This window comes from Pan paniscus, chromosome 19 (genome assembly GCF_029289425.2).
Source record: "Pan paniscus chromosome 19, NHGRI_mPanPan1-v2.0_pri, whole genome shotgun sequence".
Lineage (NCBI taxonomy): Eukaryota > Metazoa > Chordata > Mammalia > Primates > Hominidae > Pan > Pan paniscus.
In genome coordinates, this window is record NC_073268.2 from 34,882,977 (window position 1) to 34,898,083 (window position 15,107).

Sequence of the window (15,107 nt, forward strand, 5' to 3'; positions counted from 1 at the left end):
AGACATGAAGGGTGACTGCAAGTGCCCCAGGACCCCCGCCCTAGGGAAGCCCCTGTGCTGGGAACGTCTGTCTAGTGGAAGAGTTAGTTTGCGAATAACAAAGCTAACATGTATGATGATAACGCCACCCTCCCACGAGCACATTCCTAAAGCCCCATGTCCAGGGACAGGTTGGCCAGCGGGGGCGGGCTGCCTCAAACACCACCTCCATGGCCTAGGACTAGGGTCCGGGTGGGAGTCTCTGTGCGGCAGATGCACAAGCTCAACTCCAGAGTCTACTAAAAATAATTTAATTAGAAACGGAGTTTTGGCAAGGGAGGCAGAAGCGGCTCCTTTTCTCCTCTTGGCCGCCCACTCATCAACCAACAAGGAGGAAAGCCCCCGCAGTGCTCGGCCAGTGCCGCGCCATCGCCACCAGGGGGCGCCCCGCGCGCGGTCCACGTGGCAGAGGTCGCGGCCTCGCGGCGCGGGGAGGAGCCGCACGCCACAGTGGCAGGTCCCAGGCCGTCACTCCGAGCTCTCGCCTTCCGGGCCGCTGTCCGGCGTGGGCGGGAGGAGGGGTCTCCGGCGCGAGCGCTTGACCCGGCGCGAGGGCTGCAGCAGCCTCCGCTTCAGCACAGCTGTGGGCCGGGCGCCGAGCAGTCAAGGGCGGGAGGGCAGGGAAGCTATGGGGGGCGGCGGGCGACGCGAGGTGGGGCGGGGGCCTCGGGTAGGGTAGGGAGGGAACTCCTCACCAGCCACTGTGTCCTGGCTGTCCGCTGTGGGCCCCCAGTAGATGCTCTCCCCGCGTCGGAAGTTTCTGTGCAGCCGTGTGCAGAGCGTGGCCAGGGTGAGCAGCACCAGCAGGAAGGTCAGGGCCATGGCAGCCCAGGCGGCCTCTTCAGTGCGTGGGGTGGGGCCCCGGGCTGCCCGTGGAGGCGCTGCTGCGCGAGGGGCCGGGGAAGCCTGACTTGAACAGACACAGCCCCCTGGGCTGCCTTGCCCGTTGGGCACCTGAGCCTCTGTCCTGGAGCTGGCATTGCCTCCAGGCGCCCCCGGCAGCAGGGAGACAGTGGGCACAGATGGGGCATTACTCTCCCTACCAGGGATTCCCACCATGGGCTGCTTGGCCTTCAAGCTCCCTGGGGAAGCAGAGGGAAACCTCAGGGCTGAGCGAGTGGGCTGGGGACCAAGGGCAGCCCGCAGCCTCCGCCTCTTGGCACCACTGGGAGAGGGCTGCCTGGGCCCTTGAGATGTCACCTCTGTGCCAGGGGGCCGCCAGCTCCGCAGAGCGAAGGCCAGAGCCAGGGCCTAAGGAGAGGGGAGAGAGCAATCACCCTGCTGCCCCTCTCAGAGAACCCGAGGGCCAACAAGCCTGGGCCCAGCGTCTCTCACCTGCACACACCCTCTTCGGCACAGCCTCCCTCTACCGGGGGTTGGCTCGGAGGGAGCAGGCCCTGAAAGGCTTTCACAGTAGATCCATGCCTTCTTCTTCCTCTGCTTCCTCCTCCGCCTCATCAGCCAGTGGGCAGCCCAGGCTGGCTCTACCCAGGCCATCTCCAGCGCCAGCCCCCATGCAGTCAGCACCAGGGGCTACGAGAGGAGGTAACTGTTAGAGCTACGAGGAAGGTGGGGACAAGCAAGAGGAAACCCTTGAATTTTCCATTCCCTGCACACGGGGCCATAGCCTTCTGCCAGGGCCAGGCAAGTGCCTTTCATCAGCTACATACCCGATCCTGCGTGAGGCTGAAGTCAGGGGTGAGGGAAGGGTTAGCCATACAAGCATAGGCCAGGAGGGCAAGCTGGAGCTTCAGCCAGGGATGGGCACAGGGGTGGTAGAGGAAGGTGACATCCTCAGCCTGGAGGAAAGGCACAGAGACATCAAAGCAGGCCCAGAGCCCTCCCAGAGAATCTCAAGTTCTCCCATCCAGGGGACCAGTTTAAAGGTACTCCCAGGATAGCTGGATGGCTATTCTACCTTCAGGGCCCAGGAAAGGACAAAGGGCCCTGGGTATTGGCATGTACCCACTCTTGCCTCTGAGTGTTCCTTTCACCCTTCCTCTCCATCAAGTGCCACCCTTCAAAGCTCACAGCATGCCTGGATAATCCTGCCAGACTCAGACCACACTGTAGCCATATTTCCCTGCAGGTGTAACGATGGCTCTACAGGTCCACAATCCAAGCCATAAGCAACCCCCAAATGAAGACCATCGATCCAATCTATACAATCTCCCAAGAGCATCCAAATACAGGGCAGGCAGGCAGCAGGTGCACAATCTCAGGATGGAAATACTCCATCAATCATTCATTATTCTTTGATTGAGTTGACTTGGTGCTCAGTGCTGTGCTAGATGCTGTGGGAGATGCCAAAGAACTGGACTCTGCTTGCAAGGAGTGTGTAAGAAACTCAGGGAAACAACTAATGCAAATAAAACAGCAAACTAATAAAACTTAGTGATTAGTTGTTAAATTATCAGAGATAGATTCAGAGGAGGAGGGGAGGAATAAAGGCTGATGCCATCGGGCAGTGTCTCAGGGGGTGCTGATGCCTGCTGGGGCTGGGAAGATGGCTGGGGGAGTATGGCAGGAGGGCAGGGAGCTGCACTCTCCGAGTCAGGATAGGCCAGGTGTGGAGGAGAATAAACAGGAGCAAAGGGGCTGTGGTGAGGGCGAGGCTGGCACTCATTTGTGTGGCAAACAGCCTGGCACAACTGGAGAGGAACCAAGGATGTGGAGAGGTCAGACGAAGCTTACTTAAGTAAGGCCTGAAAAGCCAGGCCGGAGAATATGGCCACGATAAGGTGGGAAATAAGGAGCCATTGACAGTTTGTGAACAGAGGAATGACTTCATGAAAGGGCTGTTTGAGGAAAGGAATCTGGTAGATGGCGTGAGGCAACAACTCTTGGCCTGGAGCTATTACAGAGAATTTTTTTTTTTTTTTTTTTTGAGACAGTCTCGCTCTGTCGGCCAGGCTGGAGTGCAGTGGCATGGTCTCGGCTCACTGCAACCTCTGCCTCCTGGACTCAAGCAATTCTCCTGCCTCAGCCTCCCAAGTAGCTGGGATTACAGGGGTGTGCCACCACGCCCAGCTAATTTTTGTATTTTTAGTAGAGACAGGGTTTCACCATGTTGGCCAAGCTGGTCTTGAACTCGTGACCTCAGGTGTTCCACCCGCCTCAGCCTCCTAAAGTACTGGGATTACAGGCGTGAGCCACCATGCCTGGCCAATTTAAGTTAGGTATTTCAGGCCAGGCATGGTGGCTCACGCCTGTAATCCCAGCACTTGGGAGGCTGAGGCAGGCAGATCACTTGAGGTCAGGAGCTCAAGACCAGCCTGGACAACATGGTGAAACCTCGTCTCTACTAAAAATACAAAATTAGCTAAGCTAGGTGGCACACGCCTGTAATCCCAGCTGCTCGGGAGGCTGTGGCATGAGAACTGCTTGAACCTGGAGGCAGAGGTTGCAGTGAGTGCCACTGCACTCCAGCCTGGGCAACAGAGTGAGACTCTATTTCAAATAATAATAATAATAAGTATTTCAAAGGAAAAATCAGAGGAGCTGGCGATGAAGATGGAGACGCTGCCACGGAAGCTGAGCCCGCAGTGTGGAGCCTGGCAACTGGAGGCACACTCCTTGCACGATGCAGCTCTGTACTGTACACGGTGCTGGCACATACCCTCCCTCGCTGCTCACAGGTAGAGACAGAATTAATACCCTCTCCTACAGAAAGCTGGGGCCCACAAAGTCAGGAGACTTCCCGCTGTCTCCTCAGGGAGCTGGAGCCTGGGTTTTTTCCAGCTACTCTCAGAGAGAGTTCCACTCACAGCCACTTGTCCGCAGAGCCAGCTACCCAACAGCATCCTGACACAGCATTGCAGATGACAGGCCTATGGCTCACTGTCTTTGAGCCATCTGTCCTGGGGCTGATCTGTCCTGGGCTTGGAGGTGGGGCGGAGAACTAGAACCCTGCCTCTGCCTGAGGGAAGTGGTAAGGAATGGGGCCGATCAGCAGAACAGGCGGCGAAGCCTGCTAGGAGCGCCTGTCTCCAGGCGTGGACACCAAGGGTGGTGGGCCCCTGCTTGTACTCACCTGCCCTGGGCTCACTCGTGTGTAGGTCACTCTTGGTGACACCTATACATGGGGAAAAACAGAGCTTAGGGCAGTTGGGGGACTCCGTGTGTGTGTGGTGGGGAGGGGACGGCAGGCCCCAAGCGCCAGGCTGGGATGGAGAATTTGGCTACTGAGGACTGAGGAACCGGCAGAGGTCCCCAGATAGTGACTGTGGAGGGTGCGGCGAGAACGGAGCGGGACTGGGCCAGCCTTTCACATCCCTCTCTCCCTGGGCCCTCCAGGGCTCCTACCTGCGGGGGCAGAGGCCACAGGCTCTCGGGACAATGGGCTCCCGCCTCCTCCGCCGGTCCAGCCATCACCTGTGGGTCCAAAGCGAAGAGCTGGGGCGCTGGACACGGCGAGGCCCTGCCCTCTCTCTCCCCAGGCCCAGCCCGCCAGCGGAAGAACTCCGCGTCCCCCTCGGCGCGCCACTCCTTCCAGGACGAACTTTTGGCAAAGCGCTTTGAGCTCCCCGGCCGAGGCCTTCCCAGGAGCGGGTCACCTTACCTCGCTGGGACCCAGGAGCCTCGCCAGGGCTGCCAGGAGAAGCAGTTGGGGCGAAGGCGGAGGAGGCGCCATTCCAAGCGGCCCCGGGCCCGGCCCGCCGCCCAGCCGCTCCGCCAGCGAGGGAGCGCGCCCGTCCCGCCCCTCCAGCCCCGGCGCCCCCGCGCCGCCCACGCCGCCCGCGCGTCCGTTGGCCCTGGGCTCGCGCGCGCCCCTCCCCAGACAGTGGGCCCCCGGTATCGCCCCGCCCCAATGCCCGCCCACAGCAGCGGAGTGTGCGCGCACGCGTCTTAAACCCGAAGCCGGAAAAGTTAAGTGTAGGAGCCGGGTCAGCGCGCAAGGCTCAGTAGGGCAGGGGGACCCCTTTCCTCGTCCGGGGATTCGTCTCAGCAGGTCCCTGCAGTCTGTAGAGCAGCTGCACAGCTGCAGCGCCTGGATGGGATCGTGGAGCGGTGTGTAAGGCCGGAAATGGAATCCCTGTGGACCGGGTGGCCCAGGCCGGGGAGACGGGTACACTCCCCTGGCAAACCCGCTTCAGATTTGTCGGTGTGACCTGCAACGAGAAGAGGGGCAGGATCATGAAGTCAGGAGGAGCTGCTGAAGGGAGAGGGTCCCACCTCTGGAGCTTCGCCGTCGGCCCACCCCGCTCCCGCCCTCGCAAATAGGGTCCAACGCGGAGGAGCCTCGGGAGGTGTCTCCGCTCCCCAAACTCTCCAAACCCAGAAGCCCCGGGAGGCCGGAGCCAGCCGAGAGGCTGCTGTCTTCCCCTCCTCCGCCGTCGCCCAGCGGTGGCAGGCGCGCGTCTAGAAAGAGATTGGTCGCCGCGAGATGGGGACGCCACAGGCCTCACCCCCAGGAGGTGCGCTGGCCGGCCCGCCCCGCAGCGGGGCGCTGGTTCTGGTTCCCTCTCCAGGATTTGGGGGGGAAACGTGGGTAGAGAGCGAGGGTCGAGATGCCTATCCCAAAGCTTGGAAACAGCGAGAACGTGTTATTTCCGTGGTCTCCCATGCACCCCGGTTTACGAGGCGTTCCTTGTAGGTCGGACGGGCATCCCTGTCGCAGGGCGCCTGAGTGTGTCCTTTTCTCCGACTGACTCTCGGAGGCTTGGGGCTGCTGCTTCTGGGGAAGCCACTCCCGGGCTGAGGATTTCCTTGATGTGGAGCCCCGAGCTCGCGGGGACGGGGGCGAGGAGTCCGCGGGACCCGCACTGATGCAGGCGGGGAAGCAGCAGCCTCCCGCCAGCGGCTCAAGATGCCGCGCTCGACCTCTCTAGCCCAGTGCCGGACCCCGCCCAGCCAAGTTATTGCGGGGCTGCGGGGCCGGGCGGGGGAGAGCGGGGCCGCCCGAGGGCAGAGCGCGCGCGCTGCCGCCGCCCCACGGGGCCCCGGGAGCCGGCGCCCGGAGCTGCGACTTACTCACCTCTCCCTTCTGCTTCTTTTCATCGGCCTCTGAGGGCGCAGCGCCCAGGGTCTGGCGGAAGACACTGATGACAGTCGGGTCCCCAAGCCTCGGCCTCCAGTCTCCCCACGTCTCCATGGCCAACACCGCTCTCCCCGGCTCGTGCCCTCCCCACTCCCTTCCGGCTGCCGGCGCGCCCTCCCTCCCTGGTGGCCCCGGCTCCTCTCACCCTCTGCTCCCACTTGTTGCAATTGCCGTACAAAGGGCCGGGGCGGGGTGGGGGGCGGGCGAGGGCAGCCGGGCCCAAACTGGCTGCCTCTGCCCGGCCACGGCCAATCCAGAGCGCGCCCGCGCGGGAGGGCCCTGGGCAGCCGCCGCCGGCGGGCGGAGCCGCGGGCAAAGCGCGGAGCTCGCCGAGTAGACGGCCCCGCCGCCCGCTGCCCGCCGGGGCTCTCCAGCTTCGCCATGCCGCCGTGGGGCGCCGCCCTCGCGCTCATCTTGGCCGTGCTCACCCTTCTCGGCCTGCTCGGCCCGCGGCTCCGGGGACCCTGGGGGCGCGCCGTCGGAGGGAGGACCCTGCCGGGGGCCCAAGACCGAGACGACGGGGAGGAGGCGGACGGCGGAGGCCCGGCGGACCAGTTCAGCGACGGGCGCGAGCCACTGCCGGGAGGGTGCAGCCTTGTCTGCAAGCCGTCGGCCCTGGCCCAGTGCCTGCTGCGTGCCCTGCGGCGCTCAGAGGCGCTGGAGGCCGGCCCGCGCTCCTGGTTCTCCGGGCCCCACCTGCAGACCCTCTGCCACTTCGTCCTGCCCGTGGCGTCTGGGCCTGAGCTGGCCCGGGAGTACCTGCAGTTGGCGGACGATGGGCTAGTGGCCCTGGACTGGGTGGTGGGACCTTGTGTTCGGGGCCGCCGTATCACCAGCGCCGGGGGCCTTCCTGCGGTGCTTCTGGTGATCCCCAATGCGTGGGGTCGCCTCACCCGCAACGTGCTCGGCCTTTGCTTGCTCGCCCTGGAGCGCGGCTACTACCCGGTCATCTTCCATCGCCGCGGCCACCACGGTTGCCCACTGGTCAGCCCCCGGCTGCAGCCTTTCGGGGACCCGTCCGACCTCAAGGAGGCGGTCACATACATCCGCTTCCGACACCCGGCGGCGCCGCTGTTCGCGGTGAGCGAAGGCTCGGGCTCGGCGCTGCTCCTGTCCTACCTGGGCGAGTGCGGCTCCTCCAGCTACGTGACAGGCGCCGCCTGCATCTCGCCCGTGCTGCGCTGCCGAGAGTGGTTCGAGGCCGGCCTGCCCTGGCCCTACGAGCGGGGCTTTCTGCTCCACCAGAAGATCGCCCTCAGCAGGTGGGTAACGGAGGCCGCAGACCAGCATGGAAACAATAGAGGGCCTGAGCTGGCTAAGAATCAGAAACAGCTATGCATAGCATTGGAACAGGCGTGGGCCAGTTTGGGCAAAGTTCTCTGAACACATCTTCCAAAGCCTTCCAAACCCTGTAATCTAGACAGAACCGGGGAAGCGGGTTTAAAGGTCATCGATGGACTCAGCTAGTATCACTGTGCTAGAGCAGGTACTCCTGCCCCGGCCCCTTGCCTCATCTCAGCACCCCCTGCTGTATCCTAGCAATCTGAGCACCTGGCCCACGACAGCAGAGATACCTGACATTTACCACTTAGCCCACAGCTTGACAACTCAGCAAAGAGCACTCTGGAAGCAATTGCAAACGATTATCTGCCCAGAATGTTTACTCACAGTCTCTGAGCCTGGAGGTGACAGGAATCAGAAATATGGTGGCATTTGAGGCCAGGTGCAGTGGCTCCCGCCTGTAATCCCAGCACTTTGGGAGGCCAAGGCAGGAGGATCACTTCAGCCCAAGAGTTTGAGATTAACTTGGGCAACATAGGAAAACCTGTCTCTACAAAAATTTCTTTTTTTAATTAGCCGGGTGTGGTGGCATGCATCTGTGGTCCCAGCTACTCAGGAGGTTGAGATGGGAGGATCACCGAAGCCCAGAAGTTCGAGGCTGCAGAGAGCCTTGGTCAGGCCACTGCACTCTAGCCTGGGTGACAGAGCAACACCCTGTCTCAAAAAAAAATTTATATATATATATATATATATATATATATATACACACACGCATATATGTAGGCATTTATTAAAATCATTATTTTTTTAATTCTTTTTTTTTAAGACAGTCTCACTTTGTCACCCAGGCTGAAGTGTAGTGACATGATCTTGGCTCACTGTAACCTCCACCTCCTGGGTGCAAGCTATTCTCCTGCCTTAGCCTCCCAAGTGGCTGGGGACTACAGGCGTGCACCACCACACCCAGCTAATTTTTAAATTTTTTTTGGTAGAGGCGGGGTTTCTCCATGTTTGCCAGGCTGGTCTGGAACCCCTAATGTCAAGTGATCCGCCTGCCCCAGCTTTCAAAGTGCTAGGATTACAGGTGTGAGCCACCGTGCCCAGCTGTTTGTTTGTTTTTTGAGGCAAGATCTTACTCTGTCGCCCAGGCTGGAGTGCAGTGGTGGAATCACCACTCATTGCAGCCTTGAGTTCCTGGGCTCAGGTGACATTCCCAGCCTGCACTCTGGCTTTCTTAGGAGATGGCAGAATGAGGTCGAAGTCATTATGGCAACAGTGTGGTGTAGCAGAAAGACCTGGGATGTGGGGGCCAGACCCCCACCTCAGCCTCCCGAGTAGCTGAGACTACAGGCACATGCCACCATGCCCGGTTAATTTTTGTATTTTTCATAAAGATGGGATTGTGCCATGTTGTCCAGGCTGGTCTTGAATGTCTAGACTCAGGGAATCCACCCGCCTTGGCCTCCCAAAGTGCTGGGATTATAGGTGTGAGCCACTATGCCTGGTCAGAGATTAACATCTAATTTCAACTGTCTGAGGCTGGATTGAGCTATTCAAATGACGGAGCTGCTCATCCTGGCCTCCTTGTCAGGATGCCAAGCCCTCTCCAGGGGGCTAGAAACAGCAAAGATGTTCCCTGTTACCCAAAGCAGTTGCTCTGAGGCCCCCATTTAGGAATCCACCCAGTAAATTAATGACAGACTCAATTGCTTCCTCTGCCAGGCAGCACACTCTCTAGGAATATCTGCCCCAGGTATACCTGATCAACATCACAGTCATGTGACATTACCAGGACAGGATGTTAGTTTAAAAAACAAAAATAAAAACAATGAATGCAACCTAAAGTCAAATGTGAATTATTAGCAGAGGTGTCACCTGCTGGTTTGGATACTCTGAGCAGCAAGTTCTTCTAGGAGCAGTTTAGGAGGTTACAGTTCATAGCAAGTTCTCCACAGAGGGCCAGAAGTTGAGGTTAGGAGAACTGTCAGCAGCTGTGAAGTCAAATGCTGCCCCTAGGGCACATAGACAGGTGCAGTGATGCTGTGAATGACAGGCCTAGTGGGCACCATCACACAGGAAGGAGGGAGGAACCCATTGTGCTGAGAAATGCCCACCCATGTGGCTGGATCTTCCCACTTCCCGAGAGAAGCCAGACACCTGCATTTTATGTGAAATCTTCTAATTTTATTATTTTATTTATGTATTTATTTATTTATTGAGATGGAGTCTCGCTCTGTCACCAGGCTGGAACGCAGTGGCACGATCTCGGCTCACTGCAACCTCTGCCTCCCGGGTTCAAGTGATTCTCTTGCCTCAGCCTCCCAAGTAGCTGGGACTACAGGTGTGCGCCACCACGCCCAGCTGATTTTTGTATTTTTAGTAGAGATGGGGTTTCACCGTGTTGGCCAGGATGGTCTCAATCTCTTGACCTCGTGATCCACCTGCCTCAGCCTCCCAAAGTTCTGGGATTACAGGCATGAGCCACCGCGCCTGGCCAATTTTATTATTTTATATTATTTTATTTTATTTTTTGAAATGGTCTCTCTGTGTCACCCAGGCTGGAATGCAATGGTGCAATCATAGCTCACTGCAGCCTTGACCTCCCAGGCTCAAGCAGTCCTCCCACCTCAGCCTCCTGAATAGCTGGGACTGAGCCACCATGCCAAGCTAATTTTTTTTTTTTTTTTTTTTTTTTAGAGATGGGTTTTCGCCCTGTTGCCCAGGCTGTTCTCAAACTCCTGGACTTAAGTGATCCACCCACCTCGTTGGCCTCCCAGAGTGTTTGGATTACAGGCGTGAGCCACCGCAACCAGCCTTATCTGGCTTTAAATGATGGCCATGAAATTAAATGTTTTCGAAGCCCTAAATGGCCAAAGAAAGCCTCTGTGGACAGATCTGGCCTGCGGGCTGTCTGTCTGTCTCATCTGCTGTCACCTGATGTTCTCATTCTTCCCTCTCTTTCCCACCTTCCCCACTAAACATCTCGCTGCCAGGTATGCCACAGCCCTGGAGGACACTGTGGACACCAGCAGACTGTTCAGGAGCCGTTCCCTTCGAGAGTTTGAGGAGGCTCTCTTCTGCCACACGAAAAGCTTCCCCATCAGCTGGGATACCTACTGGGACCGCAACGACCCCCTCCGGGATGTGGATGAGGCGGCCGTGCCTGTGCTGTGTATCTGCAGTGCTGACGACCCCGTGTGTGGACCCCCAGACCACACTCTGACAACTGAACTCTTCCACAGCAACCCCTACTTCTTCCTCCTGCTCAGTCGCCACGGAGGCCACTGTGGCTTCCTGCGCCAGGAGCCCTTGCCAGCCTGGAGCCATGAGGTCATCTTGGAGTCCTTCCGGACCTTGACTGAGTTCTTCCGAACGGAGGAGAGGATTAAAGGGCTGAGCAGGCACAGAGCTTCCTTCCTTGGGGGCCGTCGTCGTGGGGGAGCCTTGCAGAGGCGGGAAGTCTCTTCCTCTTCCAACCTGGAGGAGATCTTTAACTGGAAGCGATCATACACAAGGTGAGAGACCTGGCGCGAGAACCCCCAAGTCCTGCAGAGAAAAACAGCTGGGCAAGGGGGAGTCCTGGAAAGATGGGACGGACTGAACAGAGGGAGCTCCAGCTCTGTGCTCCTCATTCAGTCCCTCTCTCTTAAATTGGTGCCTTGAAAGAGAAGGAACGTCCTGCGAGCCTGCACTCACTTCATCCTCAGCAGAACTCCTGCCTGGCCTCTGCTCAACACATCCCTACTCATCCGGTCAGCAGCGGCGCGTTCTAGTCACTGTCACCTGTCACTGACATCACAAGCCAAAGGATAGCACTTTTTCAATCCATGGACTCAGGAGAAAATGCCCTCTTACTGGCAGTGGCTAGAGGGATGAGACGTTTGTGTATGTCACTGGGCAGTGACCCCGATTCTCAAGCTGGAGCCATTTGATGTCATGAGGACAGGATGTTTGTGTCTCGGCCCCACTTCCCTCATTTGCTCTGTGGTTGTGGCGCCCTGCTTTGACCGAATGCTCTGGCAACTGCGGCAGCAGGCTTGTGTGTGTGAGAAGGGCGGCAGAGGCAGTGGGGCTGGCTCGCTGAGGGCTGAGCAGGTAGAGAATGTGAACGTCCATCTCAAGGGAATGCGAAGGTCCAATCTCTCAGAGGAGCTCTGCAAGTCTCAGCTAGGAATGGGGCTGATCTGGCCCCCAAGCCTCACTGGAGAGATCCCCAGGGTATTTTACAAATAGGAAGCGCTCTCATGCAGGATCTGAGGGCTTTGCTAGACCATGGTTCAAGGAGTCAGAATCTTGGCTACCCTGCATGCTCCCTCTGGCACCATTTCAGGGGATTACTCCAGAGAGCTGCAGCCAGAACTGTTTATCTCCTGAGATGTGGACTTTCTCTAAGTCAGGAAAAGCACAAACCTCATAACTTAGGTGTTTTCTGGTTAGTTGCTCCCTTTTCTGATCCTACTACTGGCCTCTCCCTTTCCAGAGCCAGGAGACACATCTGGGACCAGAGGAAACAAAAGCACCAAGAGGTTGACTAGAGCTGACCATTGATTTACAAATATTTCACATTCCAATGCTTCATCTGCTCAATTATTCAAAAGGCCATCCCTGTAAAGGCAGAAAAGCTTCCTCTTAGATCTGGCCACTCAGCGAATAAGTGGGTATTTGGTTTTATGAAGAATAATGCTGAGGACTAGAGATATAGTATATCAGAGATAATATATAGTATACAGGTTGATCTAAATATTCTGGTTTGGATTAGGCAATTAAAATTTTTTTGGCAACAGGACATATGTTTCCATGTGTTGCTAAGATTCAAAAACTTTGCCCTGAAGTTTTATTTTAATCGTCATTGAGAAAGAGGGCTCCTGTTCTGACCTCAAAAACAGCAAAGCTGTTGTAAAGAAGAGAGCTGCTTATACGAAAACCCACATTCCAAGACTTGGTATAAGGTATTCCTGAGGCCATGATTTCAGGTTTGGATAATCTTGCCCCAGATTCTAGATCTTATTCTTCTAGATCAAATCAGAAGAAACTTTGAAATAACTCCAAGAATCTGCACTGAAATGTAGACAGCACTTGATAATCTAAGGGACATTATCTTGTTGTGAAAAATTATCTCCTCCTGGCTGGGAGCGGTGGCACACACCTATAATCTCAGCACTTTGGGAGGCCGAGGTGGGTGGATCACGAGGTCAGGAGATCGAGACCATCCTGGCTAACACAGTGAAACTTCATCTCTACTAAAAATACAAAAAATCAGCCGGGCGTGGTAGCGGGTGCCTGTAATCCCAGTTACTCAGGAGGCTGAGGCAGGAGAATGGCGTGAACCCGGGAGGCGGAGCTTGCAGTGAGCCAAGTTCGCACCACTGCACTCCAGCCTGGGCGACAGAGTAAGACTGTGTTTCAAAAAAAAAAGAAAAGAAAAATTATCTCCCTTCTCCCCACTTCTTGTTTCTCCTCCTCCATATTCCTCATCTGACGTTCTTTTGCCATTTCTAAGCAGGATAAATAAAAAGGAACTGAAATTAAGCTGCTCTACTGCCGGTGAACAACAGCCTTGGTGTAAGGCTTGGTGAGGGAGATTTACTGCCATCTGGCCATCCGCTACCACCAGCTGCCCTCCACATCTGAGACAGTGAGGATTTCAGTTAATTAGGGTCCTGCAGTCCCAGTTGCCCTGCAAAATGGGAAGCAGCCTAGTGGTTTTTAAACCCTAAGGCTTAAAGAGTCCCTAAGGGTGAAAATCTGCATAGTTTCTCTAGAAACTATCCAGATAACGCAAGACTCTGGTTCTTCAAGAGAATAGCTTTTGGAGAAATAGTGGTTGGTTTTCCTTTCCCTTTTGATAGGAAAGAAAGTTTTCCAGGGAGAGAAATGTATAAACTTTGTAGTTACAGTCAGAAGAATGGCAGAATCAGCCCCAGTTCAGGTTCCATTAATTCCTTTGAACCCTGAACTCTAGTGACCCGAACCCTAAAGTATTTCTCTTCCGTGGCCCTTGTGTCAGATGCACCCACTGCATATCCCAAGAACATTCTCTGATTTTCCCATTACTACTTGAAGACTAGGGCTGAAATGCCTGTTTTGTGCTAAGAAAGTGTAATTTCTGTTCAAGCAGGAAAGATTTGGATGGCCCTGTCCTTTAGCCTAATGATTCAAGAATCACACAGGTGAATTCTGCTTTGGTAAATAGCTAATTGTGTGAAGCCAGCTGGAGGAGCCCCAGGCACACTCTTCTGTGAATGGGTGGCCCTTGAACAAAATGGCAAGTTATGAGTTTGAGGAAGCAAGAAACAAACAACAAAACCAACCAATAGGCGGGGCACAGTGGCTCTCACCTGCAATACCAGCACTTTGAGAGACTGAGGTGGGAGGATCACTTGAGGCCAAGAGATCAAGACTAGTCTGGCCAACATAGCAAAACCCCATCTCTACAAAAAATTAAATTAGCTAGGCATGGTGGTGCACCCTGTAGTCCCAGCCACTCGGGAGACTGAGGTGGTAGCACTGCTTCAGCCCTGGAGGTCGAGACTTCAGTGAGCCCCTCCCGAACACCTAAGAACCACTGAGTTGGACTTTCCAGGTGGTGGGTCTTCAGTAATCTTCAGGCCTCATTACTTGCTTGCCTCCTTTTTGGTGTCCGTTATTTACCAACACCTTCAAATGGTAAGATAAAAAAATAAATACAAATAAGGAAACGAGCCAGGTGCAGTGACTCACTGCAAAGTGCAGTAATCCCAGCACTTTGGGAGGCCGAGGCAGGCAGATCATTCCAGTCCAGGAGTTCAGGACCAGCCTAGCCAACATGGTGAAATTCCATCTGAGTGTGGTGGCACACGCCTGTAGTCCCAGCTACTTGGGAGATTGAGGTGAGAGAATCGCATGAGCCTGGGAAGCAGAGGCTGCAGTGGACTGAGACTGCGCCACTGCACTCCATCCTGGGCAACAGAGCAAGACCCTGTCTCAAAATCATAATGAAAACAATAAAGCAAAAACAAAAAGCCAATGACTAAAAGGAGGCATTAATTCAGAAGTGGCAATTGAGTCCTCTGTCTCTAGCCATGGATCAGAATGCAGAAAGCAGACAACTGCTTCTGAAATTTTCTGTGAGTTCTAAGTTCTGATCTCTGATATCAAGATTGTGCTAAGCTATAACTTAATTCTCATAATTTAGTATTTTATGTATTTATACATAGATTTCCAGGGTGGCTTGGCTGGAGATGACAGTATGAAAAATACAGCACTAAATTCTCTGAGAAGACATCATCTCTGTTTTGAGTGACGATATCCTAAGACTTGGATACTGATAGAAAATAGGTCTTGGCCGGGCGCAGTGGCTCACCCCTGTAATTCCAACACTTTGGGAGGCCGAGCCGGGTGGATCACCTGAGGTTGGGAGTTCGAGACCAGCCTGACCAACATGGAGAAACCCCGTCTCTACTAAAAACACAAAATTAGCCAGGTGTGGTGGTGCATGCCTCTAATCCCAGCTACTTGGGAGGCTGAGGCAGGAGAATCACTTGAACTCGGGAGGTGGAGGTTTCGGTGAGCCAAGATTGCGCCATCGTACTCCAGCCTGGGCAAGAAGAGCAAAACTCCGTCTCAAAAAAAAGAAAAAAAGAAAGGAAATAAAGAGAAAGAAAAAGAAAGAAGAAAGAAAGAAGAAAGGAAAAAAAGAAGAAAGAAGAAGAAAGAAAGAAAGAAAAAGGAAGGAAGGAAGGATGGAAGGAAAGAGGGAGGGAAGGAA

General features: G+C 55.6%; 2 protein-coding genes across 3 annotated transcripts; one reads left to right on the top strand and one right to left on the bottom strand.

Annotated features, from left to right (window-relative positions):
* Positions 1-274: 274 nt before the first annotated feature.
* On the bottom strand, positions 275-5,011 carry TP53I13 (tumor protein p53 inducible protein 13). 2 transcript variants are annotated; one of them, XM_034942163.3, is made up of 7 exons: positions 4,883-5,011; positions 4,345-4,413; positions 4,073-4,114; positions 1,710-1,838; positions 1,375-1,572; positions 735-1,290; positions 275-620 (listed from the first exon to the last, which is right to left on the bottom strand). In XM_034942163.3, exons 2-7 carry the CDS (start codon positions 4,408-4,410, stop codon positions 508-510), a joined length of 1,104 nt encoding a protein of 367 aa, XP_034798054.3. In that variant the 5' UTR covers positions 4,411-4,413; positions 4,883-5,011; the 3' UTR covers positions 275-507. The 2 variants fall into 2 exon arrangements, with proteins under 2 accessions (XP_034798054.3, XP_003812761.3); XM_003812713.5 differs by lacking the exon at positions 4,883-5,011 and adding an exon at positions 4,601-4,756.
* Positions 5,012-6,402: 1,391 nt separating this feature from the next.
* Positions 6,403-12,146, top strand: ABHD15 (abhydrolase domain containing 15). Its single transcript, XM_003812712.6, has 2 exons — positions 6,403-7,341; positions 10,354-12,146. Exons 1-2 carry the CDS (start codon positions 6,461-6,463, stop codon positions 10,877-10,879), a joined length of 1,407 nt encoding a protein of 468 aa, XP_003812760.3. The 5' UTR covers positions 6,403-6,460; the 3' UTR covers positions 10,880-12,146.
* Positions 12,147-15,107: the final 2,961 nt, after the last annotated feature.